General features: G+C 46.7%; 1 protein-coding gene across 10 annotated transcripts in view; it reads right to left on the bottom strand.

Moving 5' to 3' along the window:
* Positions 1-25,284, bottom strand: part of LOC115124205 (protein 4.1-like) — a 176,614-nt gene that overhangs the window by 61,177 nt on the left and 90,153 nt on the right. For 5 of the 10 annotated variants that reach the window (XM_065020172.1, XM_065020174.1, XM_065020173.1 and 2 more), the window contains 3 exons: positions 23,098-23,145; positions 5,964-6,143; positions 4,526-4,585 (listed from right to left, as the gene is read on the bottom strand). In XM_065020172.1, coding sequence (XP_064876244.1) covers positions 4,526-4,585; positions 5,964-6,143; positions 23,098-23,145 — 288 coding nt within the window. Of the gene's footprint in view, positions 1-4,525; positions 4,586-5,963; positions 6,144-17,990; positions 19,352-23,097; positions 23,146-25,284 lie in introns of those variants that run through there. The other 5 variants (XM_065020178.1, XM_065020179.1, XM_065020177.1 and 2 more) reach the window with 3 other exon arrangements.

Genomic DNA, 25,284 nt, shown 5'->3' with positions numbered 1-25,284 from the left:
TGGCTGGGGTTAGATTGAGTGGCTGGGGTTAGATTGGGTGGCTGGGTTTAGATTGAGTGGCTGGGTTAGATTGGGTGGCTGGGTTTAGATTGGGTGGCTGGGGTTATATTGGGTGGCTGGGTTTAGATTGGGTGGCTGGGTTTAGATTGGGTGGCTGGGGTTAGATTGAGTGGCTGGTGTTAGATTGGGTGGCTGGGTTTAGATTGGGTGGCTGGGGTGGCTGGGTTAGATTGGGTGGCTGGGGTTGGGGTTAGATTGGGTGGCTGGGTTTAGATTGGGTGGCTGGGTTTAGATTGGGTGGCTGGGGTTAGATTGGGTGGCTGGGGTTAGATTGGGTGGCTGGGTTTAGACTGGGTGGCTGGGCTTAGACTGGGTGGCTGGGTTTAGACTGGGTGGCTGGGGTTAGATTGAGTGGCTGGGGTTAGATTGGATTGGGTGGCTGGGGGGTTTAGATTGGGTGGCTGGGTTTAGACTGGGTGGCTGGACTTAGACTGGGTGGCTGGGTTTAGACTGGGTGGCTGGGGTTAGATTGAGTGGCTGGGGTTAGATTGGGTGGCTGGGGTTAGATTGGGTGGCTGGGGTTAGATTGGGTGGCTGGGTTTAGATTGGGCGGCTGGGTTTAGATTGGGTGGCTGGGGTTAGATTGGGTGGCTGGGGTTAGATTGAATGGCTGGGGTTAGATTGAATGGCTGGGGTTAGATTGAATGGCTGGGGTTAGATGGAATGGCTGGGGCTAGATTGAATGGCTGGGGTTAGATGGAATGGCTGGGGTTAGATTGAATGGCTGGGGTTAGATGGAATGGCTGGGGTTAGATTGAATGGCTGGGGTTAGATTGAATGGCTGGGGTTAGATTGAATGGCTGGGGTTAGATTGAATGGCTGGGGTTAGATGGAATGGCTGGGGTTAGATTGGATAAAGGCATTCTCTGGTAGGTAAAATGCTAGCTAGTGCAAACTGTTTGTTTGGCAGTGCAACGTCTTGGATCAGACACCGTCAGGGGAGAACCACCATAGATCTACTCCTCATTGAATCTTATATAGTCAGTCAGTCAACAAGCCTGCCTTAAAGTGATGAGCTTATCAAATTGAGGTCTATCGAGACTTGGCAGGCTCATATTTGGGATTTGTTGGTAATGTCTTCATGAAGACGAGACTGCTTCTCAAATCACCAGACTAGTGTATTATTCTAGAATGGTGTATTTTTATTCTAGAATGGTGTATTTTTATTCTAGAATGGTGTATTTTTTCAGTGATCTCTTTTAGACAAAAACCTGTTAAAGATGATCATCTCCATTCAGAGGCCTATCGTATAAACATGCCCACACTCAATACAGATTGAAAGTTAAGAAACTTTTTTTGGGGGGGTAAAAGTTTAGCAATGTTCTGATGGGAGTGCTTATTATACTGCAGGAGTCTTCAGGTACATAGACAGGACAGGAGAAGGGTCTGGGCTAGGCAGAATACCCAGGTAGCTGGAGGCAGCTTCAAGTCTGGGAGTAAAACTGTATTTTCAGCCCCATGGCAGTAGAGGAGCGAAGGGAGGGGAGCGGTGAGGTTCGGTGACCCAAGGCCCAAACACCTCTCTGGGTCTCCGGATCCTCCACAGGAGAAGGGCGTGGCGGTGGAGGAGGAGGTGGAGGATACGGAGGAGGAGGAGGGAGTGGATATGACTATGAGGCAGGGCAGGAGAAGGGGAAAGATGAGGATGAGGAAGAGGAGGATGAGGAGGAAGAGGAGGAACATGAAGAAGAGGAGGAGGAGCAAGAGGAAGAGGAGGAGGAGGGAGAGGAAGAAGAGGAGGAGGAGGAAGAGGAAGAAGAAGAGGAGGAAGAGGAGGGAGAAGAAGAAGAGGCGGAGGAGGAAGAGGAAGAAGAGGAGGAGGAAGAGGAGGGAGAGGAAGAGGAAGAAGAGGAGGAGGAAGAGGAGGGAGAGGAAGAAGAGGCGGAGGAGGAAGAGGGAGAGGAAGAGGAAGAGGAAGAAGAGGAAGAATAGAAAGAAGAGGAGGAGGAAGAGGAGGAGGAAATGAAGAGATGACACATATGAGGGGGGAGAGATCGAGGGAGGAGACAGAGAAAACATAAAACAACCAGTGAGGGAGGGATACAGGTCAGGGTGGAGGAGAGACAATGAAATGAGGAGGAGGAGGAGGGGGTCAGTTCTGTTGTTGTTGTTGTCGCTGTTTGTTTTTTGGTTTGCGTTTTTTGTTTTTCAGTCTCTCAATCACTACGTCAGACACCACCATCATCATCATCACCATCATCATCACAGAGTCATGCAGCTTCACTACTATCGGGTCAAACCCAGCCATGCGATTTGATTGGCAGATCAAAGCAGGAAGACAAAGCTGGCAGCAGCCAATCATGGAGCGGGGGCAGTGGTGAGGGGGCGGGGTTTGGGAAAGATTAGGGTCTGTGGCTTGGAAGTAGACACCTATAAAGGTAGTCGCAGCGGCTGTGGGGGCGGGGCCGGGGCTGGGGGGCGGGGCCGGGGGCGAGAGAGTACAGTCCGGTGGGTGAAGATAGACAGCTGATTCTCTTGCCTTGCTTAAGGTCACGGCCACACAGACTCCATACAGCAGCCATGCACAGCGTCCATAAAGCTGCCATACACAACATGGTCTGTTCTTTATTGTTAGCTGGTAAAGAACCACCAGATAATGTTCTCTTACTGCAGCCCAACCCAGCCCAGCCCAACCCAGCTCAGCCCAGCCCAACCCAGCTCAGCCCAGCTCAGCTCAGCCCAACCCAACCCAGCTCAACCCAGCTCAGCCCAGTCCAGCTCAGCCCAGCCCAACCTAGCTCAGCCCAACCCAGCTCAACCCAGCTCAGCCCAGTCCAGCTCAGCCCAACCCAACCCAGCTCAACCCAGCCCAACCCAGTTCAACCCAACCCAGCTCAGCCCAACCCAGCTCAGCCCAACCCAGCTCAACCCAACCCAGCTCAGCTCAGCTCAGCCCAACCCAGCCCAACCCAGCTCAGCCCAGCTCAACCCAACCCAGCTCAGCCCAACCCAGCCCAACCCAGCTCAGCCCAGCTCAACCCAACCCAGCTCAGCCCAGCTCAGCCCAACCCAGCCCAACCCAGCTCAGCCCAACCCAGCTCAGCCCAACCCAACCCAACCCAGCCCAACCCAGCTCAGCCCAACCCAGCTCAGCCCAACCCAGCTCAACCCAACCCAGCCCAGCCCAACCCAGCTCAGCCCAACCCAGCTCAGCCCAACCCAACCCAGCTCAACCCAACCCAGCCCAACCCAGCCCAACCCAGCTCAGCCCAACCCAGCTCAGCCCAACCCAACCCAGCTCAGCCCAACCCAGCTCAGCTCAGCCCAACCCAACCCAGCTCAGCCCAGCTCAACCCAGCTCAGCCCAACCCAACTCAGCCCAACCCAGCTCAGCTCAACCTAGCTCAGCCCAACCCAACCCAGCTCAGCCCAACCCAACCCAGCTCAGCCCAACCCAACCCAGCTCAGCCCAACCCAGCTCAGCCCAACCCAGCTCAGCCCAACCTAGCCCAGCCCAACCCAGCTCAGCCCAACCCAGCTCAGCCCAACCCAGCTCAGCCCAACCCAGCTCCAGCCCAACCCAGCTCAGCTCAACAGCTCAGCCCAGCTCAGCCCAACCCAACCCAGCTCAGCCCAACCCAACCCAGCTCAGCTCAACCCAGCTCAACCCAGCTCAGCCCAACCCAGCTCAGCCCAACCCAGCTCAGCCCAACCCAGCTCAGCTCAACCCAACTCAGCCCAACCCAGCTCAGCCCAACCCAACTCAGCCCAACCCAGCTCAGCTCAACCCAACTCAGCCCAACCCAGCTCAGCCCAACCCAGCTCAACCCAACCTAGCCCAGCCCAACCCAGCTCAGCCCAACCCAGCCCAGCTCAGCTCAGCCCAACCCAGCTCAGCCCAACCCAGCTCAACCCAGCTCAGCCCAACCCAGCTCAGCCCAACCCAGCTCAGCCCAACCCAGCTCAGCCCAATCCAGCCCAGCTCAGCCCAACCCAGCTCAGCTCAGCCCAACCCAGCCCAACCCAGCTCAGACCAACCCAGCTCAGCCCAATCCAGCTCAGCCCAACCCAGCTCAGCCCAACCCAGCTCAGCCCAACCTAGCCCAGCCCAACCCAGCTCAACCCAACCCAGCTCAGCCCAACCCAACCCAGCTCAGCCCAACCCAGCTCAGCCCAACCTAGCCCAACCCAGCTCAACCCAACCCAGCTCAGCCCAACCCAACCCAGCTCAGCCCAACCCAGCTCAGCCCAACCCAACCCAACCCAGCTCAGCCCAACCCAGCCCAACCCAGCTCAGCCCAACCCAACCCAGCTAACCCAACCCAGCTCAGCCCAACCCAGCTCAGCCCAACCCAACCCAGCTAACCCAACCCAGCTCAGCCCAACCCAGCCCAGCCCAGCCCAACCCAGCTCAGGCCAACCCAACCCAGCTCAGCCCAACCCAGCTCAGGCCAGCCCAACCCAGCTCAGCCCAACCCAACATATCCCAGCCCCTGTACGGCCAGTAAGGACTGAATTGGAGTACCTTTATCTCTGATACGCCACCAACTACTCTGTATGCAGGTGATAGGGAGGCCGTCCTCACCTGCACACACACACACACACACACACACACACACACACACACACACACACACACACATGAATATACACAGGGAAAGAGACTCCAAGAGTCTGCACTGCGTCCACTGTACGCACTGAGATCCACAAACACAGAGGGACTGATGAACACTTGATGAAACTAAAACGTTCATTTCTACTGACTATGACCCTTGTACACAGTATATCCTTAGGGAATGAAAGATGCTCTATATCTCTCTACCAAGTATGAGGAAACTAAATATAAGACGTATTTAAAATGAACACAGCACAGCAGCCCTGTAAAGTGGGTAATTTGACTGTCATTCTCTAGAAACTGGACATTGACTTGTGTCAAACTGAAACTGAGATGATTGCATCCTCTAGACTAGTGATTAGACATTGACTTGTGTCAAAAACTGAAACTGAGATGATTGCATCCTCTAGACTAGTGATTAGACATTGATTTGTGTCAAAAACTGAAACTGAGATGATTGCATCCTCTAGACTAGTGATTAGACATTGACTTGTGTCAAAAACTGAAACTGAGATGATTGCATCCTCTAGACTAGTGATTAGACATTGACTTGTGTCAAAAACTGAAACTGAGATGATTGCATCCTCTAGACTCGTGATTAGACATTGATTTGTGTCAAAAACTGAAACTGAGATGATTGCATCCTCTAGACTAGTGATTAGACATTGATTTGTGTCAAAAACTGAAACTGAGATGATTGCATCCTCTAGACTAGTGATTAGACATTGATTTGTGTCAAAAACTGAAACTGAGATGATTGCATCCTCTAGACTAGTGATTAGACATTGACTTGTGTCAAACTGAAACTGAGATGATTGCATCCTCTAGACTAGTGATTAGACATTGATTTGTGTCAAAAACAACAACTGAATGACGTGAGAAAAGACCACAGTAAACCCTACTGGGACTAATGACTAATGTGCAATCCAAAGTAACAATTAGAAAATATCAAAGCAATAACATTTGCCCAAAGAAAGCCAACACATGAACAGAACCTCCTTGTCGGTAAACTTGTGCCAGCAAATGCAAAAAGTAAAGTCAAAAGTACCATCTTTCACTTCAAAACATCCTATTGTTGTCAGGAATCCTGGTGGTGCTATAAGTGGGGCTAGAGAGAATAAAGACCCCTCTGTCTCTCTGAGTACCATGGGCTACTATGTCTCTCTGTTCTGTACCAAGACTGCTTGTTCTGTTGTTCTGTTGACTCTATAGGAATATAATAATCTCTAGAAGGGCCTTAGAGCCCTTAACCCTGGCAATTTAACTAGTAAACTCATTGGTACACTAGCCAGGTCACCCATTTTGGCACTATTGACTTCAAGTTTTAGTTCTGTTGGTTTTGACTCACCCCGTCAGTGCCGGACTGTAGCTGTCCGTTGATGCTGGCCGTGCGGAAGGGTGAGTGGGTGGACAGGCGTTTGTCCCACTCGCTCTGCCGCGGCTCCGGAACAGACTCCATGAAGCTTCTCTTCAGCTCACTGATACTGGTGTGGTGACGCAAAATCTCTGCCTGAGTCTTATCCAGGTCCTGGGAGGAGGGAGAGGGGGGAGGGACAGAGAGTAGAAGGGGTTGAGAGAGGAGGGAGGGACAGAGAGTAGGAGGGGTAGAGAGAAAAGGGAGGGACATAGAGAGGGGAGGGAGAGTAGGAGGGGTAGAGAGAAAAGGGAGGGACAGAGAGTAGGAGGGGTAGAGAGAAAAGGGAGGGACAGAGAGTAGGAGGGGTAGAGAGAAAAGGGAGGGACAGGAGAGAGGGGAGGGAGAGTAGGAGGGGTAGAGAGAAAAGGGAGGGACAGAGAGTAGGAGAGGTAGAGAGAAAAGAGAGGGACAGGAGAGAGGGAGGGAGAGTAGGAGGGGTAGAGAGAAAAGGGAGAGACAGAGAGAGGGGAGGGAGAGTAGGAGGGGTAGAGAGAAAAGAGAGGGACAGAGAGAAGGGAGGGAGAGTAGGAGGGGTGGAGAGAGGGTGTAGGGACAGGGGAGGGAGGGCGAGACAGAGGGGGATGGGATGAGAGAGAAAGAGAGAGAGTGGGAGGTGGAGAGGGGTGGATTGTGGGGAGAGGGGGGGAAGAGAGAGAAAGGAGGGGTAGAGATTGGGAGGGCGAGAAAGAAAAAGAGAGACAGGGAGCAGAGGAGAAGTCCATGATAGATAAAGTAGAGACAGGGAGCAGAGGAGAAGTCCATGATAGATAAAGTAGAGACAGGGAGCAGAGGAGAAGTCCATGATAGATAAAGTAGAGACAGGGAGCAGAGAAGTCCATGATAGATAAAGTAGAGACAGGGAGCAGAGGAGAAGTCCATGATAGATAAAGTAGAGACAGGGAGCAGAGGAGAAGTCCATGATAGATAAAGTAGAGACAGGGAGCAGAGGGGAAGTCCATGATAGATAAAGTAGAGACAGGGAGCAGAGGGGAAGTCCATGATAGATAAAGTAGAGACAGGGAGCAGAGGAGAAGTCCGTGATAGATAAAGTAGAGACAGGGAGCAGAGGGGAAGTCCATGATAGATAAAGTAGAGACAGGGAGCAGAGGGGAAGTCCATGATAGATAAAGTAGAGACAGGGAGCAGAGGGGAAGTCCATGATAGATAATGTAGAGACAGGGAGCAGAGGAGAAGTCCGTGATAGATAAAGTAGAGACAGGGAGCAGAGGAGAAGTCCGTGATAGATAAAGTAGAGACAGGGAGCAGAGGAGAAGTCCGTGATAGATAAAGTAGAGACAGGGAGCAGAGAAGTCCATGATAGATAAAGTAGAGACAGGGAGCAGAGGGGAAGTCCATGATAGATAAAGTAGAGACAGGGAGCAGAGGAGAAGTCCGTGATAGATAAAGTAGAGACAGGGAGCAGAGGGGAAGTCCATGATAGATAAAGTAGAGACAGGGAGCAGAGGAGAAGTCCGTGATAGATAAAGTAGAGACAGGGAGCAGAGGAGAAGTCCGTGATAGATAAAGTAGAGACAGGGAGCAGAGGAGAAGTCCGTGATAGATAAAGTAGAGACAGGGAGCAGAGGAGAAGTCCATGATAGATAAAGTAGAGACAGGGAGCAGAGGGGAAGTCCATGATAGATAAAGTAGAGACAGGGAGCAGAGGAGAAGTCCATGATAGATAAAGTAGAGACAGGGAGCAGAGGAGAAGTCCGTGATAGATAAGGTAGAGACAGGGAGCAGAGGGGAAGTCCATGATAGATAAAGTAGAGACAGGGAGCAGAGGAGAAGTCCGTGATAGATAAAGTAGAGACAGGGAGCAGATGAGAAGTCCGTGATAGATAAGGTAGAGACAGGGAGCAGAGGAGAAGTCCGTGATAGATAAAGTAGAGACAGGGAGCAGAGGAGAAGTCCGTGATAGATAAGGTAGAGACAGAGGGGATAGTTTAAGGGGAAGTCCGTGATAGATAAAGTAGAGACCAAGGGGATAGTTTAAGGGGAAGTCCGTGATAGATAAAGTAGAGACAGAGTGGATAGTTTAAGGGGAAGTCCGTGATAGATAAAGTAGAGACAGAGGGGATAGTTTAAGGGGAAGTCCGTGATAGATAAAGTAGAGACAGGGAGCAGAGAAGTCCATGATAGATAAAGTAGAGACAGGGAGCAGAGGAGAAGTCCATGATAGATAAAGTAGAGACAGGGAGCAGAGGAGAAGTCCATGATAGATAAAGTAGAGACAGGGAGCAGAGGAGAAGTCCGTGATAGATAAAGTAGAGACAGGGAGCAGAGGAGAAGTCCGTGATAGATAAGGTAGAGACAGGGAGCAGATGGGAAGTCCATGATAGATAAAGTAGAGACAGGGAGCAGAGGAGAAGTCCGTGATAGATAAAGTAGAGACAGGGAGCAGAGGAGAAGTCCGTGATAGATAAGGTAGAGACAGGGAGCAGAGGAGAAGTCCGTGATAGATAAAGTAGAGACAGGGAGCAGAGGAGAAGTCCGTGATAGATAAGGTAGAGACAGAGGGGATAGTTTAAGGGGAAGTCCGTGATAGATAAAGTAGAGACCAAGGGGATAGTTTAAGGGGAAGTCCGTGATAGATAAAGTAGAGACAGAGTGGATAGTTTAAGGGGAAGTCCGTGATAGATAAAGTAGAGACAGAGGGGATAGTTTAAGGGGAAGTCCGTGATAGATAAGGTAGAGACAGAGGGGATAGTTTAAGGGGAAGTCCGTGATAGATAAGGTAGACAGAGGGGATAGTTTAAGGTTAAGGCAGAAAGAGATAGCAAGGAAGGGCAAAAGGGTGAAGCCCCCAGATGGGAAGGGGGAAGGATGTCATTATTTGGGGAAATGACTGGTAATGACATTGTTACAAGTTCAGCAGAACGCAATGTGATGGATGATTTGCTTATCATATCAAACTAAATGCAGTTGGAAGTTGGAACAGGCCTGCCCCTCTCAAAGAGGACAAACAACATGACAACAACAGGCTCTAACAGGTCTTAGTCCATCCAGACCACATGATGTCCTATAGACAAACAACAGGCCTTAGTCCATCCAGACTACATGATGTCCTATAGACAAACAACAGGCCTTAGTCCATCCAGACCACGTGATGTCCTATAGACAAACAACAGGCCTTAGTCCATCCAGACCACGTGATGTCCTATAGACAAACAACAGGCCTTAGTCCATCCAGACCACATGATGTCCTATAGACAAACAACAGGCCTTCGTCCATCCAGACCACGTGATGTCCTATAGACAAACAACAGGCCTTAGTCCATCCAGACCACGTGATGTCCTATAGACAAACAACAGGCCTTAGTCCATCCAGACCACATGATGTCCTATAGACAAACAACAGGCCTTCGTCCATCCAGACCACGTGATGTCCTATAGACAAACAACAGGCCTTAGTCCATCCAGACCACATGATGTCCTATAGACAAACAACAGGCCTTAGTCCATCCAGACCACGTGATGTCCTATAGACAAACAACAGGCCTTAGTCCATCCAGACCACGTGATGTCCTATAGACAAACAACAGGCCTTCGTCCATCCAGACCACGTGATGTCCTATAGACAAACAACAGGCCTTAGTCCATCCAGACCTCGTGATGTCCTATAGACAAACAACAGGGCTTAGTCCATCCAGACCACATGATGTCCTATAGACAAACAACAGGCCTTAGTCCATCCAGACCATGTGATGTCCTATAGACAAACAACAGGCCTTAGTCCATCCAGACCACATGATGTCCTATAGACAAACAACAGGCCTTAGTCCATCCAGACCACGTGATGTCCTATAGACAAACAACAGGCCTTAGTCCATCCAGACCACATGATGTCCTATAGACAAACAACAGGCCTTAGTCCATCCAGACCACATGATGTCCTATAGACAAACAACAGGCCTTCGTCCATCCAGACCACGTGATGTCCTATAGACAAACAACAGGCCTTAGTCCATCCAGACCACGTGATGTCCTATAGACAAACAACAGGCCTTAGTCCATCCAGACCACATGATGTCCTATAGACAAACAACAGGCCTTCGTCCATCCAGACCACGTGATGTCCTATAGACAAACAACAGGCCTTAGTCCATCCAGACCACATGATGTCCTATAGACAAACAACAGGCCTTAGTCCATCCAGACCACGTGATGTCCTATAGACAAACAACAGGCCTTAGTCCATCCAGACCACGTGATGTCCTATAGACAAACAACAGGCCTTCGTCCATCCAGACCACGTGATGTCCTATAGACAAACAACAGGCCTTAGTCCATCCAGACCTCGTGATGTCCTATAGACAAACAACAGGGCTTAGTCCATCCAGACCACATGATGTCCTATAGACAAACAACAGGCCTTAGTCCATCCAGACCATGTGATGTCCTATAGACAAACAACAGGCCTTAGTCCATCCAGACCACATGATGTCCTATAGACAAACAACAGGCCTTAGTCCATCCAGACCACGTGATGTCCTATAGACAAACAACAGGCCTTAGTCCATCCAGACCACGTGATGTCCTATAGACAAACAACAGGCCTTAGTGCATCCAGACCACATGATGTCCTATAGACAAACAACAGGCCTTAGTCCATCCAGACCACATGATGTCCTATAGACAAACAACAGGCCTTAGTCCATCCAGACCACATGATGTCCTATAGACAAACAACAGGCCTTAGTCCATCCAGACTACATGATGTCCTATAGACAAACAACAGGTCTTAGTCCATCCAGACTACATGATGTCCTATAGACAAACAACAGGCCTTAGTCCATCCAGACCACATGATGTCCTATAGACAAACAACAGGCCTTAGTCCATCCAGACCACATGATGTCCTATAGACAAACAACAGGCCTTAGTCCATCCAGACCACATGATGTCCTATAGACAAACAACAGGCCTTAGTCCATCCAGACCACGTGATGTCCTATAGACAAACAACAGGCCTTAGTCCATCCAGACCACGTGATGTCCTATAGACAAACAACAGGCCTTAGTCCATCCAGACCACGTGATGTCCTATAGACAAACAACAGACTGTCCTGTGTTCTCTCCACTCTACTCCCTCCTATGTAGATTGAACTTTAGACAATCCATCTCCGTCTAGTATCCGTACGTGTCCATACCCCCACCCTGCCCCTCTTCATCCCCCACCCTGCCCCTCTTCATCACCCACCCTGCCCCTCTTCATCCCTCCATCTTACTTCTTCTTCATGGTGCAGAAGGTGATTGAGTCATTTCCCATTACCAATCTACCACATGTTGGGATCGTGATCAGAGAGATCAAATACAACACCTACTAGACTAGATTCTCTTGGTTAATGACTATTCATAAACCACATCTGTTCTGAACAGAATCTGCATTGCCTAGGATCTTAATTTGATCATTATTTTGTTGCTGAGAACTGCAGGAAAATAACATTTGTAGGTTTAAAAAGGCGTCTTAAAGTCGGTAATTTCCACTTAAAAATGTCAGACTTGATTTGCCGTAAAACATTTTAGATCAATCCCTACAAAAGTCCATTAATTATAATCCAAGTTATAATTCACATATCCTATTGCTGAAGGATTACTTTCCAGCTGTTGCAAACGGGCTCAAATTAAGATCCTACATCTGTATATAGAGCCCTAGCTTTAGACCAGGGTACATAAGGGAGTCCCATAGAGCTCTGGTCAAAAGAAGTGCACTACATAGGGAATAGGGTGCCAACTCTGGTCTAAAGTAGTGCACTACATAGGGAATATCATGCCATTTGAAACGGAGCCAGAGAGTAGAAAGGAGCTCTGAGAGGTAAAACTACTGGGAGAACATTGAAGTGTTATGTTTCACTAAAGAGCATCGATGTGGCTCCCTGTCAGTGAACTGGTCCCACGGTAACTGAAGCCCAAAACTTTTATCTGTCTGACTCAACCTGCTCTATAGATACGGTGCACTCGGAAAGTATTCAGACCCCTTGACTTTTTAAACATTTTGTTACGTTACACTTTTACTCTAAAATGAATTAAATTAGGTGTTTTCCTCATCAATCTACACACAATAGCCCATAATGAAAAAGTGAAAACAGGTTTAGACATTTTTTGCAGAAATACTTTATTTACATAAGTATTCAGACCCTTTGCTATGAGACTTGAAATTGAGTTCAGGTGCATCCTATTTCCATTGATCATCCTTGAGATGTTTCTACAACTGATTGGAGTCCACCTGTGGTAAATTCAATTGATTGGACATGATTTGGAAAGGCACACAGCTGTCTATATAGAGGTCCCAGAGTTGACAGTGCATGTCAGAGCAAAACCAAGCCATGAGGTCGAAGGAATTGTCCGTAGAGCTCAGAGACAGGATTGTGACGAGGCACAGATCTGGGGAAGGGTGCCAAAAAATGTGTGCAGCATTGAAGGTAGCCAAGAACACAGTGGCCTCCATCATTCTTAAATGGAAGAATTTTGGAACTACCAAGACTCTTCCTAGAGCTGCCCGGTCAAACTGAGCAATCGGGGTGGAAGGGCCTTGGGGGAAATGACCAAGAACCCGATGGTTACTCTGACAGAGCTTCAGAGTTCCTCTGTGGAGATGGGCGAATCTTCCAGAAGGACAACCATCTCTGCAGCACTACACAAATCAGGCCTTTATGGTAGAGTGGCAAGACAGATGCCACTCCTCAGTAAAAGGCACATTACAGCCCACTTGGAGTTTGCCAAAAGGCACTTAAAGTACTCAGACCATCAGAAACAAGATTCTCTGGTCTGATGAAACCAAGATTGAACTCTTCAGCCTGAATGCCAAGCGTCTGGAGGAAACCTGGCACCATCGAGGGAAACATGAACGGAGCAAAGTACAGAGAGATCCTTGATGAAAACCTGCTCCAGAGTGCTCAGGACCTCAGACTGGGGCGAAGGTTTACCTTCCAACAGGACAACGACCCTAAGCACACAGCCTAGACAACGCAGGAATGGCTTTGGGACAAGTCTCAGAATGTCCTCGAGTGGCCCAGGCAGAGCCCGGACTTAAAACCGATCGAACATCTCTGGAGAGATCTGAAAATAGCTGTGCAGCAACTCTCCCCATCCAACCTGACAGAGCTTGAGAGGATCTGCAGAGAAGAATGGGGAAACTCCCCAAATACAGGTGTGCCAAGATTGTAGCGTCATTCCCAAGAAGAATCAAGGCTGTAATCCCTTCCTAAAATGCTTCAACAAAGTACTGAGTAAAGGGGTCTGAATACTTATGTAAAATGTGATATTTCATTTAAATTTTCTTTTTCTTTTTATACATTTGCAAACAAAAGGAGAACTGACTCACCAGAACTATAAGGCACTAACGTTCCCTAACAATAACAACATCAACTGATGTTGCCACTGGCAACGCTATAAAATCTCCACAAAAGAGAGACCGAGTCTGCAGTGGTACAGTAGACACATTCGTCCATTACCCTAGCGACTAGTGCTTTTTTGAGGTTTGGTTTTGGTTTCAATAAGATTATTAAAAAATAGTTTACGATTGCAATAATTGAAAAAAAAGAAAAGAAAGAAATGCACTGCATTATGTGGGTTGAATGATGTTACACAGATTAAAACAAGTCCCATGATGGTAGTGAACTGTCCTTATTAACCAACATTACTTTTATAACACATATTTCAGTTGTTGTTTATATTACATATGTTTTATTTGATGACTTTATTATTTAATTCCAAGTCATCATCTCATCTCTATAATGTTGGGTTCTAACTTCACTATTTTAGACCTTACTGATACCTTTATTTAACGAGGCAGTTGATTATCTTGCGTGTATAATAAACTCAGCATAAAAAAAGAAACGTCCCTTTTTCATGACTCTGTCTTTCAAAGGTAATTTCGTAAAAAATCCAAATAACTTCACAGATCTTCATTGTAAAGAGTTTAACTTCTTAGGATTAGGGGAAGTATTCGGAAGTATTCGGATGAATGACGTGTCCAAAGTAAACTGCCTGTTACTCAGGCTCAGAAGCTAGGATATGCATATGCATGGTAGTATTGGATAGAAAACACTGAAGTTTCTAAAACTGTTAAAATAATGTCTGTGAGTATAACAGAACTGATATGGCAGGCGAAAATCCGAGGAGAATCCATCCGGAGAATTTATATATTTTTGAGGTCACCACCCATTCAAATCCTTGTTTATGGGATTTTCAAAGGAATACCTCCCAGATTGCCGTTCCTATGGCTTCCACTAGATGTCAACAGTCTTTAGAAAGGGTTTCAGGCTTGCTTTTTGAAAAATGAGCTAGAATTTGTAGTTTTTCCAAGTGGCTCTCATTTGGACTGTAGTCTTGTGGCGCGTGTGGATGAGGGCGCTCACTGCGTTATTTATCTCCGGTATTGAACACACTATTCTCCGTTTTAAATTGTATCATTTATTTACATATTAGGGTACCTGAGAATTGATTAGAAACGTTGTTTGACTTGTTTGGACAAAGTTTATTGGTAACTTTTGGGATTGCTCTGGCTGCATGTTGAACGACTGGAACAGGTGGATTACTGAATCAAACGCGCCAAATAAACTGACTTTTTTGGGATATAAAGAAGGACTTTATCGAACAAAACGACCATCTGTTGTGTAGCTGGGATCGTTGGGATTGCAAACAAAGAAAGATCTTCAAAGGTAAGTGATTTATTGTATCGCTATTTCTGACTTTTGTGACGCCTCTGCTGGTTTGGAAAATGTTTTTAATGATTTTGTATGCAGGCCGCTGTTTTCAGATAATCGCATGGTTTCGCCGTAAAACCTTTTTGAAATCTGACAAAGCGGCTGGATTAACAAGAATTTAAGCTTTTAAATTATGTATGACACTTGTATTTTCATGAATGTTCAATATTTCGATTTTTGTATTTTGAATTTCGCTCTCTGCAATTTCACCGGATGTTGTCGAGGCGTCCCACCCGCTCAAATAGGTTTAAAAAACACAGTTTCCCATGCTTGTTCAATAAACCATAAAAAATTAATGAACATGCACCTCTGGAACAGTTGTTAAGACACTAACAGCTTACAGACGGTAGGCAATTAATGTCACAGTTATGACAATTTAGGACACTAAAGAGGCCTTTCTACTGACTCTGAAAAACACCAAAAGAAAGACGCCCAGGGTCCCTGCTCATCTGCATGAACGTGCCTTAGACATGCTGAGCTTGTTGTCATTGCAGGCAATCTCAACGCTGAGTGTTACAGGGAAGACATCCTCCTCTCTCATGTGATACCCTTCCTACAAGCTCATCCTGACATGACCCTCCAGCATGACAATGCCACCAGCCATACTGCTCGTTCTGTGTGTGATTTCCTGCAAGACAGGAATGTCAGTGTTCTGCCATGGCCGGCGAAGAGCCCGGATCTCAATCCCATTGAGCACGTCTGGGACCTGTTGGATCGGAGGGGGAGGGCTAGGGCCATTCCCCCCAGAAATGTCAGGGAACTTGCAGGTGCCTTGGTGGAAGAGTGGGGTAACATCTCACAGCAAGAACGGGCAAATCTGGTGCAGTCCATGAGGAGATGCACTGCAGTACTTAATGCAGCTGGTGGCCACACCAGATACTGACTGTTACTTTTGATTTTCACCCCCCCTTTGTTATGTTCATACAAATATTTACACATGTTAAGCTTGCTGAAAATAAATGCAGTTGACAGTGATAAGATGTTTTTTTTTATTTGCTGTTAATTGAAATGCTTTCCAGGTGACTACCTCGTGAAGCTGGTTGAGAGAATGCCAAGAGTGTGCCAAGCTTTCATCAAGACAAAAGGGTGGCTTTAAGAATCTCAAATATAAAATATATTTTTAGTTTTGATGTCTTCACTATTATTCTACAATGTAGAAACTAGTAAAAGAAAGAAAGACCCTGGAATGAGTAGGTGTTCTAAACCTTTTGACCATTCTGAAGAATATAAATAAAGCATTTCAATTGTTTACCACAGAAACTCTACTGTGGCAATTTACCAGACACTTTGTATGAATGGAAAACTAATGTTGGTGTTATTATCTCATTTGTTTCCTATTTATTTTGTCCAACAGTGTCTGATACGGTCATTCCTTATCAAGATCGGGGGTTATATATCCCTGGACTGTCTATATTTGACTGTCCATATTTGACTGTCCATATTTGCCAGCAGACCTAACCACTACACCACCCCAGGCCACGATTGAACTACATTTTGACATTAGGATACACTTGGCACTTGTATGTCGTAGCCATAGTGGAGGCCAATATTTATCTTGTGTTATTAAGCTGTACAAATGTTGCAGTGATAGTGCCTATCGCATTTGAGAGAGAAAATGATTTTGATAGCAACCCCCCGATCCTAGTGACTTGACTGCCCCCGCATGGTCAGAAAGAGAACTGCTCTTTTTCAGAGAATCACAAGATTCATTTTTTTTCAATTTAATGATACAGCAGGAAAATTCCCCGCGGCAAAAGAGTGATCAAGTTAAGATCCAACATCTGTATATAATGTATTATAAAAATGAGCCCTGAATGCTGATTGGCTGACAGCCGTGATATATCAGACTGTATACCATGGGTATGACAAAACATTATTTTTTTTCTGCTCTAATTACATTGGTAACCAGTATATAATAGCAATACCCGGCTAAGGGCTGTACGCAAGCACTTCTCGTTGCGTCATACTTTAAGAGCAGCCCTTAGTCATGGTATATTGGCCATATATCACAGCCCCTCGGGCTCTATTGCTTTTAATTAGATAATACATTGATCATCTGTGCCAAAAGGAGAGAGACAGATTTACCCTTTGACCCTAGGTGACCATTTCACTGGTGGTAGTATGGTATGCTGGCATGCATGAGGGGTGAGTGTGAGTATGAGGATACTTAGTCCTGAGCCAGCCGACAGTTATTATTGTGATGATAATCATGAATCAAAGACATGGCTGTGTCCTGACCGACACCCTATTCTCTATATCAGGGGTATTCAACTCTGACCCTATGAGGTTCACAGCCTGCTGGTTTTCTGTTCTACCTCATACTTAATGGCACCCATCTGGTGTCCCAGGTCTAATTCAGTCCCTGATTAGAGGGGAATCGCCCACCTGGTGTCCCAGGTCTAAATCAGTCCCTGATTAGAGGGGAATCACCCATCTGGTGTCCCAGGTCTAATTCAGTCCCTGATTAGAGGGGAATCACCCATCTGGTGTCCCAGGTCTAATTCAGTCCCTGATTAGAGGGGAATCACCCACCTGGTGTCCCAGGTCTAAATCAGTCCCTGATTAGAGGGGAATCGCCCACCTGGTGTCCCAGGTCTAAACCAGTCCCTGATTAGAGGGGAATCACCCACCTGGTGTCCCAGGTCTAAATCAGTCCCTGATTAGAGGGGAATCGCCCACCTGGTGTCCCAGGTCTAAATCAGTCCCTGATTAGAGTGGAATCACCCACCTGGTGTCCCAGGTCTAAATCAGTCCCTGATTAGAGTGGAATCACCCACCTGGTGTCCCAGGTCTAAACCAGTCCCTGATTAGAGTGGAATCACCCACCTGGTGTCCCAGGTCTAAATCAGTCCCTGATTAGAGTGGAATCACCCACCTGGTGTCCCAGGTCTAAGTCAGTCCCTGATTAGAGTGGAATCACCCACCTGGTGTCCCAGGTCTAAATCAGTCCCTGATTAGAGTGGAATCACCCACCTGGTGTCCCAGGTCTAAACCAGTCCCTGATTAGAGTGGAATCACCCACCTGGTGTCCCAGGTCTAAATCAGTCCCTGATTAGAGGGGAACAATGAAACAATACAGTGGGACTGGCTTCCAGGTTCAGAATTGAGTTTGAAGGCTCTATATGGTGCACTACTTTAGACCACAGTCCTACGGGCCCTGGTACCTGGTCAGTCCTACGGGCCCTGGTACCTGGTCAGTCCTACAGGCACTGGTACCTGGTCAGTCCTACGGGCACTGGTACCTGGTCAGTCCTACAGGCCCTGGTACCTGGTCAGTCCTACGGGCCCTGGTACCTGGTCAGTCCTAAAGGCCCTGGTACCTGGTCAGTCCTACGGGCCCTGGTACCTGGTCAGTCCTATGGGCCCTGGTACCTGGTCAGTCCTACAGGCCCTGGTACCTGGTCAGTCCTACAGGCCCTGGTACCTGGTCAGTCCTACAGGCCCTGGTCAGTCCTACGGGCCCTGGTACCTGGTCAGTCCTACAGGCCCTGGTCAGTCCTACGGGCCCTGGTACCTGGTCAGTCCTACGGGCCCTGGTACCTGGTCAGTCCTACGGACCCTGGTCAGTCCTATGGGCCCTGGTCAAAAGTAGTGCACTATGTTGGTAATAGGGTACCTTTTGGGACATAGCCACGGTCAAAGGTCAACAGAGATGAGGGTCAGAGAGAGTCATTTGGTTATGGTTAGATACAGGAACAGCACGATGAGTGACAGAGCCAGTGTTCCAAATGGCATCCTATTCCCTATACAGTGCACTACATTTGCCCAGGTCCTAGTTAAAAGTAGTTAAAAGTAGTGAACCATGCAGGGAATAGGGTGACTGAGAGAGGTACAGTAGAGTAGAGTGAAGGGTATGTTGTTAAGGAGGTCCAGGTCTCACAATGAGAATGACAACAGAGGGCAGCATCATTAACGTGTCAATAACATCACTGAGAATGAAAATATATGACTGGGAAAGTCTATCAATCAAAATTGGTGTCTGTCACCAACGCAAGCTGACGAAGAACAGCCTAACTCATCCAACATCATTCCTATTGGGTACACTTCCCCGTTAGGAGGATACCAGTGGTCGTTGCAGAAATCATACATTTGACGACCATTGCTGGCGACAATAACATTTGGAAAAAGCATCCAAAACTGCAAGTAATTATCGACTAAAAGGTGCAACAACAAACAAATAAACAAACAAACAAAACAAAAAGAAAACGATTTGACAAGCAGGCTGAAATCAAAGGGGGACAGGGCATGCTGGGTAGACGGTGACCACTGACATTCAGTCTTAAAGGCCAAACTGGTGCACCCTTTCAGGCTCAATGCCTATAGCTTTTAAATAATACTGGACTATGATAGTGATAGTTGAAACACTCCCAATCATATATCAAACAACTGTGGATAAGAAACAAAACGACCCTTCTGGGCACACACACAACGTTGAATCAACGTTGTTTCCACGTCATTTCAATGAAGCGTGAAACCAAATGTAGAATCGACGTTGAATTGATGCCTGTGCCCAGTAGGGAAGATGCTGAGATCAAAACAACGAGTAAAGTGAGTACTTGCATTGGAAGGAAACAGGAAAAGAGTGCATGCCAAGCCATTAGGGTTCAGCTGAAAGCAGGGTGGATGTAGAAAAGAAAAAAGAGAGAATAGAAGAGTCGGAGTCAAGACAAACAGAAGAAGAAGAAAAAGAAAACAGAAAACAGGCAAGTGAACACAACTCCCATGCAGAGAGAGAGAGAGAGAGAGAGAGAGAGAGAGAGAGAGAGAGAGCATGCAGAGCGAGAGAGAGAGAGAGAGCATGCAGAGAGAGAGAGAGAGAGAGAGAGAAAGAGAGAGAATGCAGAGAGAGAGAGATAGAGATGCAGAGAGAGAGAGAGAGAGAGAGAGAGAGCATGCAGAGAGAGAGAGAGAGAGAGCATGCAGAGAGAGAGAGAGAGAGAGAGAGAGAGCATGCAGAGAGAGAGAGAGAGAGAGAGAATGCAGAGAGAGAGAGAGAGAGAGAGCATGCAGAGAGAGAGAGAGCATGCAGAGAGAGAGAGGGAGAGAGAGCATGCAGAGAGAGAGAGAGAGAGAGAATGCAGAGAGAGAGAGAGAGAGAGAGAGCATGCAGAGAGAGAGAAAGAGAGCATGCAGAGAGAGAGAGAGAGAGAGAGAGCATGCAGAGAGAGAGAGAGAGAGAGAGAGAGAATGCAGAGAGAGAGAGAGAGAGAGAGAGAGCATGCAGAGAGAGAGAGAGAGAGAGAGCATGCAGAGAGAGAATTCAGAGAGAGAGAGAGAGAGAGAGAGCATGCAGAGAGAGAGAAAGAGAGCATGCAGAAACAAACAGTCAAAGATAAAATAAGATGTATTCTAGAGTGTGATACAAACCTCCAACATTAAATTGCTATGCCTGATATAAATAGTTTCACCCTCAAGTTTCTTAGCTCTTTTCTGAAAAAAAAAAAAAAAACAACAACAACAACAACAAAAACAACAAAAACAAAACAAAAAGAATAGAAAAAAAAACAGGAACAAGTTGGTCTCCAGAAAGATGTGGAATTGCAATTCTTCATTCTCCTTTATTTTTTAAATTACTTTTACTGTTTGACTTGCAAGCGATTGCTTCCGCTAAGGGTGCATTCGTTCCTGATGGTGGGAGAAGTGGGTGATGGATCAAATCATAGATGCTATGGGAAGTGCATTGAGCCAGAGTGCAAAGGTCAATGGGGTGTTGGTGGTCACCAGTGGGGACCGTGGGTCGGTACACAGCTACCAAAAATCTGGTGGGTTTCTGTATTTCAGGACTAACTGTGAGAGAGAATGAAAATGTTGACAGATAAATCCATCATAGACATACAGTACATGCTGTGGCTGAGGTAGGAGTAGTAGTGCATTATCGTTGTGCATTATCAGTTGTTATGCATTACCCAAAGCATCATTCATTGACTCATTTCATTGACTCTTCCTAAGGAGGCAGACAAGTGCAGCTGAGTGCTTTCCTCGTTATACTGTCTAGAGCACAGGCATGGTCAATCCAGGTTCATTCCCTTACTTTCCTCATTATACTGTCTAGAGCACAGGCATGGTCAATCCAGGTTCATTCCCTTACTTTCCTCGTTATACTGTCTAGAGCACAGGCATGGTCAATCCAGGTTCATTCCCTTACTTTCCTCGTTATACTGTCTAGAGCACAGGCATGGTCAATCCAGGTTCATTCCCTTACTTTCCTCATTATACTGTCTAGAGCACAGGCATGGTCAATCCAGGTTCATTCCCTTACTTTCCTCGTTATACTGTCTAGAGCACAGGCATGGTCAATCCAGGTTCATTCCCTTACTTTCCTCACTATACTGTCTAGAGCACAGGCATGGTCAATCCAGGTTCATTCCCTTACTTTCCTCACTATACTGTCTAGAGCACAGGCATGGTCAATCCAGGTTCATTCCCTTACTTTCCTCGTTATACTGTCTAGAGCACAGGCATGGTCAATCCAGGTTAATTCCCTTACTTTCCTCATTATACTGTCTAGAGCACAGGCATGGTCAATCCAGGTTCATTCCCTTACTTTCCTCACTATACTGTCTAGAGCACAGGCATGGTCAATCCAGGTTCATTCCCTTACTTTCCTCATTATACTGTCTAGAGCACAGGCATGGTCAATCCAGGTTCATTCCCTTACTTTCCTCATTATACTGTCTAGAGCACAGGCATGGTCAATCCAGGTTCATTCCCTTACTTTCCTCATTATACTGTCTAGAGCACAGGCATGGTCAATCCAGGTTCATTCCCTTACTTTCCTCATTATACTGTCTAGAGCACAGGCATGGTCAATCCAGGTTCATTCCCTTACTTTCCTCATTATACTGTCTAGAGCACAGGCATGGTCAATCCAGGTTCATTCCCTTACTTTCCTCATTATACTGTCTAGAGCACAGGCATGGTCAATCCAGGTTCATTCCCTTACTTTCCTCATTATACTGTCTAGAGCACAGGCATGGTCAATCCAGGTTCATTCACTTACTTTCCTCGTTATACTGTCTAGAGCACAGGCATGGTCAATCCAGGTTCATTCCCTTAACATTTGGTTTATCTCTCTAGTCTCTCTAGTTCTACTTGGTGAAGAATTATGTCCATAACAGTAGAGCTTGATGTATTGCCTCTGCATGAGGTAACAGCAATGCTGATACTGTCGTGTAAAAGAGCCTCCGCTTATTGCTTTCAAAACAAAATGGTAGTAAATAGAGAAAAAACAAACACATTTTCTGTCTCCGTAATCTGTCCAAAGAAGTCTTTGATCAGTGTTTAGTCGTTACGAAAAGGAAGTCCACAGCCAAACAGTGTTCTCTTGTATAACGCCACTGTACAGTAGATATACAAGGCTGGAGGAAGTCCACAGCCAAACAGTGTTCTCTTGTATAACGCCACTGTACAGTAGATATACAAGGCTGGAGGAAGTCCACAGCCAAACAGTGTTCTCTTGTATAACGACACTGTACAGTAGATATACAAGGCTGGAGGAAGTCCACAGCCAAACAGTGTTCTCTTGTATAACGACACTGTACAGTAGATATACAAGGCTGGAGGAAGTCCACAGCCAAACAGTGTTCTCTTGTATAACGACACTGTACAGTAGATATACAAGGCTGGAGGAAGTCCACAGCCAAACAGTGTTCTCTTGTATAACGACACTGTACAGTAGATATACAAGGCTGGAGGAAGTCCACAGCCAAACAGTGTTCTCTTGTATAACGACACTGTACAGTAGATATACAAGGCTGGAGGAAGTCCACAGCCAAACAGTGTTCTCTTGTATAACGACACTGTACAGTAGATATACAAGGCTGGAGGAAGTCCACAGCCAAACAGTGTTCTCTTGTATAACGACACTGTACAGTAGATATACAAGGCTGGAGGAAGTCCACAGCCAAACAGTGTTCTCTTGTATAACGACACTGTACAGTAGATATACAAGGCTGGAGGAAGTCCACAGCCAAACAGTGTTCTCTTGTATAACGACACTGTACAGTAGATATACAAGGCTGGAGGAAGTCCACAGCCAAACAGTGTTCTCTTGTATAACGACACTGTACAGTAGATATACAAGGCTGGAGGACAGAGAAAAAACAAAAAAACAACTAACAAACAAAAACATTATGAACAAACAAAAATGGTTTGTATTTTTTTTCTCTTTTGCAATAGAAATAGTTTCAAATAAAGGGAGAGATGCGAGGATGAGGATGGTGACTCATGCGAAACACTGAGGGTATGTCCCAAAATGGCACCCTATTCCCTATAGGCTCTGGCCAAAAGTAGTGCGCTACATAGGGAATAGGGTGCCATTTGGGACACAAATGAACTGTAGACAGATATCTAACCTTCCTCACTCGCACCGTCTCCATGTCGGTTCTCTCTCGGGACGAATGCTGCTGACCACCCCCCAGACGAGGGAAGAGAGAGGCAGAAACAGTAAGGTTAGAGCCCCATGAGTCTGTTTCAAACCCAAATCAAAACTTTAGTCTGACAGACATTTGCTAGAACAAAAATCTAATTTAACAACCCCGACCCCATGTATCAATATTTTAGACGTTACACACATATGGTAATATATATATTTTTAAATGAAACGTGTCTCATGTTGCGGATCCCCGAAACGTATCAATGTTTTATTAGTTTAGTCAGACACACATATAGTAACATCACGCGTCTCATGTTTGAACCCACTTCACGTATCAATAGTTTAGTCAGACACTCAACGAGCTGTATAAGGCCATAAGCAAACAAGAAAATGCTCATTCAGAGGCAGCACTCCTAGTGGCCTGAGACTTTAATGCAGGGAAACTTAAATTCATTTGACCTCATTTCTACCAGCATGTTAAATCTGCAACCAGAGAAAAAAAAAAAAAAAACTCTAGACCACCTTTACTCCACACACAGAGACGCGTACAAAGCTCTCCCTCTCCCTCCATTTGGCAAATCTGACAATAATTATATCCTCCTGATTCCCGCTTACAACCAAAAACTAAAGCAGGATGTACCTGTGACTTGCTCAATACGGAAATGGTCAGATGACGCAGATGCTAAGCTACAGGACTGTTTCGCTAGCACAGACTGGAATATGTTCCAGGACTCATCCGATGGCATTGAGGAGTACACCACATCAGTCACCGGCTTCATCAATAAGTGCATCGATGACATTGTCCCCACAATGACTGTATGTACATACCCCAACAAGTAGCTATGATTACAGGCAATATCCTCACTGAGCTAAAGGGTAGAGCTGCTGCTTTCAGAAAGCGGGACAAAAGGAGCACCTATGTGAGAATGCTATTCATTGACTACAGCTCAGTGTCCTACATCATAGTCCCCACAAAGCTCATCGCTAAGCTAAGGATCCTGGGACTAAACACCTCCCTCTGCAACTGGATCCTGAACTTCTTGACGTGCCGGCCCCAGGTGGTAAGGGTAGGCAAAAACACGTCTGCCACGCTGATCCTGAACACGGGAGCCCCTCAGGGGTGTGTGCTTAGTCCCCTCTTCTACTCCCTGATCACACATGACTGCGTGGCAAAGCACGACTCCAACACCATCATTAAGTTTGCATACGAAACAACGGTGGTAGGCCTGATCACCGACAACAATGAGACAGCCTATAGGGGGGAGATCAGAGACCTGGCAGAGCACGCCCCCATTCTCATCAACGGGGCTGTAGTGGAGCAGGTTGAGAACTTCAAGTTCCTTGGTGTCCACTTCACCAACAAACTATCATGGTCTAAACACACCAAGACAGTCGTGAACAGGGCACAACAACGCCTATTCCCCCTCAGGAAACTGAAAAGATTTGGCATGGGTCCTCATATCCTCAAAACGCACCATCGAGAGCATCCTGACTGGTTGCATCACCGCCTGGTATGGCAATTCCTCGGCCTCCGACCGCAAGATGCTACAGAGGGTAGTGCGTACGGCCCAGTACATCACTGGGGCCAAGCTTCCTGCCATCCAGGACCTCTATACCAGGCGGTGTCAGAGGTACGCCCTAAAAATTACCAAAGACTCTAGCCACCCTAGCCACAGACTGTTCTCTCTGCTACCGCACGGCAATTACCTCGACTAACCTGTACCCCCGCACGTTGACTCGGTAATGGTACCCCCTATCGTTATTGTTATTTTAGCTCTTTTATTTTTCACTTTAGTTTATTTAGTAAATACATTTCATATTTTTTCTTAAAAATGGCATTGTTGGTTAAGGGCTTGTAAGTAAGCATTTCACTGTTGTATTCGGCGCATGTGACAAATAACATTTGATTTGATACAGTAATGGCATGCGTCTCATTTTTTAACCCACTCCACGTATGATTAGTTTAGTCAGACTACACATACAGTAGAGAGACTCACAGCTGCCGTGAGTCTGGCATGAGAGACTACACATACAGTAGAGAGACTCACAGCTGCCGTGAGTCTGGCATGAGAGACTACACATACAGTAGAGAGACTCACAGCTGCCGTGAGTCTGGCATGAGAGACTACACATACAGTAGAGAGACTCACAGCTGCCGTGAGTCTGG

Source organism: Oncorhynchus nerka, linkage group LG7 (assembly GCF_034236695.1).
Source record: "Oncorhynchus nerka isolate Pitt River linkage group LG7, Oner_Uvic_2.0, whole genome shotgun sequence".
In the NCBI taxonomy this organism is placed as follows: domain Eukaryota; kingdom Metazoa; phylum Chordata; class Actinopteri; order Salmoniformes; family Salmonidae; genus Oncorhynchus; species Oncorhynchus nerka.
Note: the sequence above shows the minus strand (reverse complement) of the source record. Positions and strands in the feature narration are given on the sequence as shown.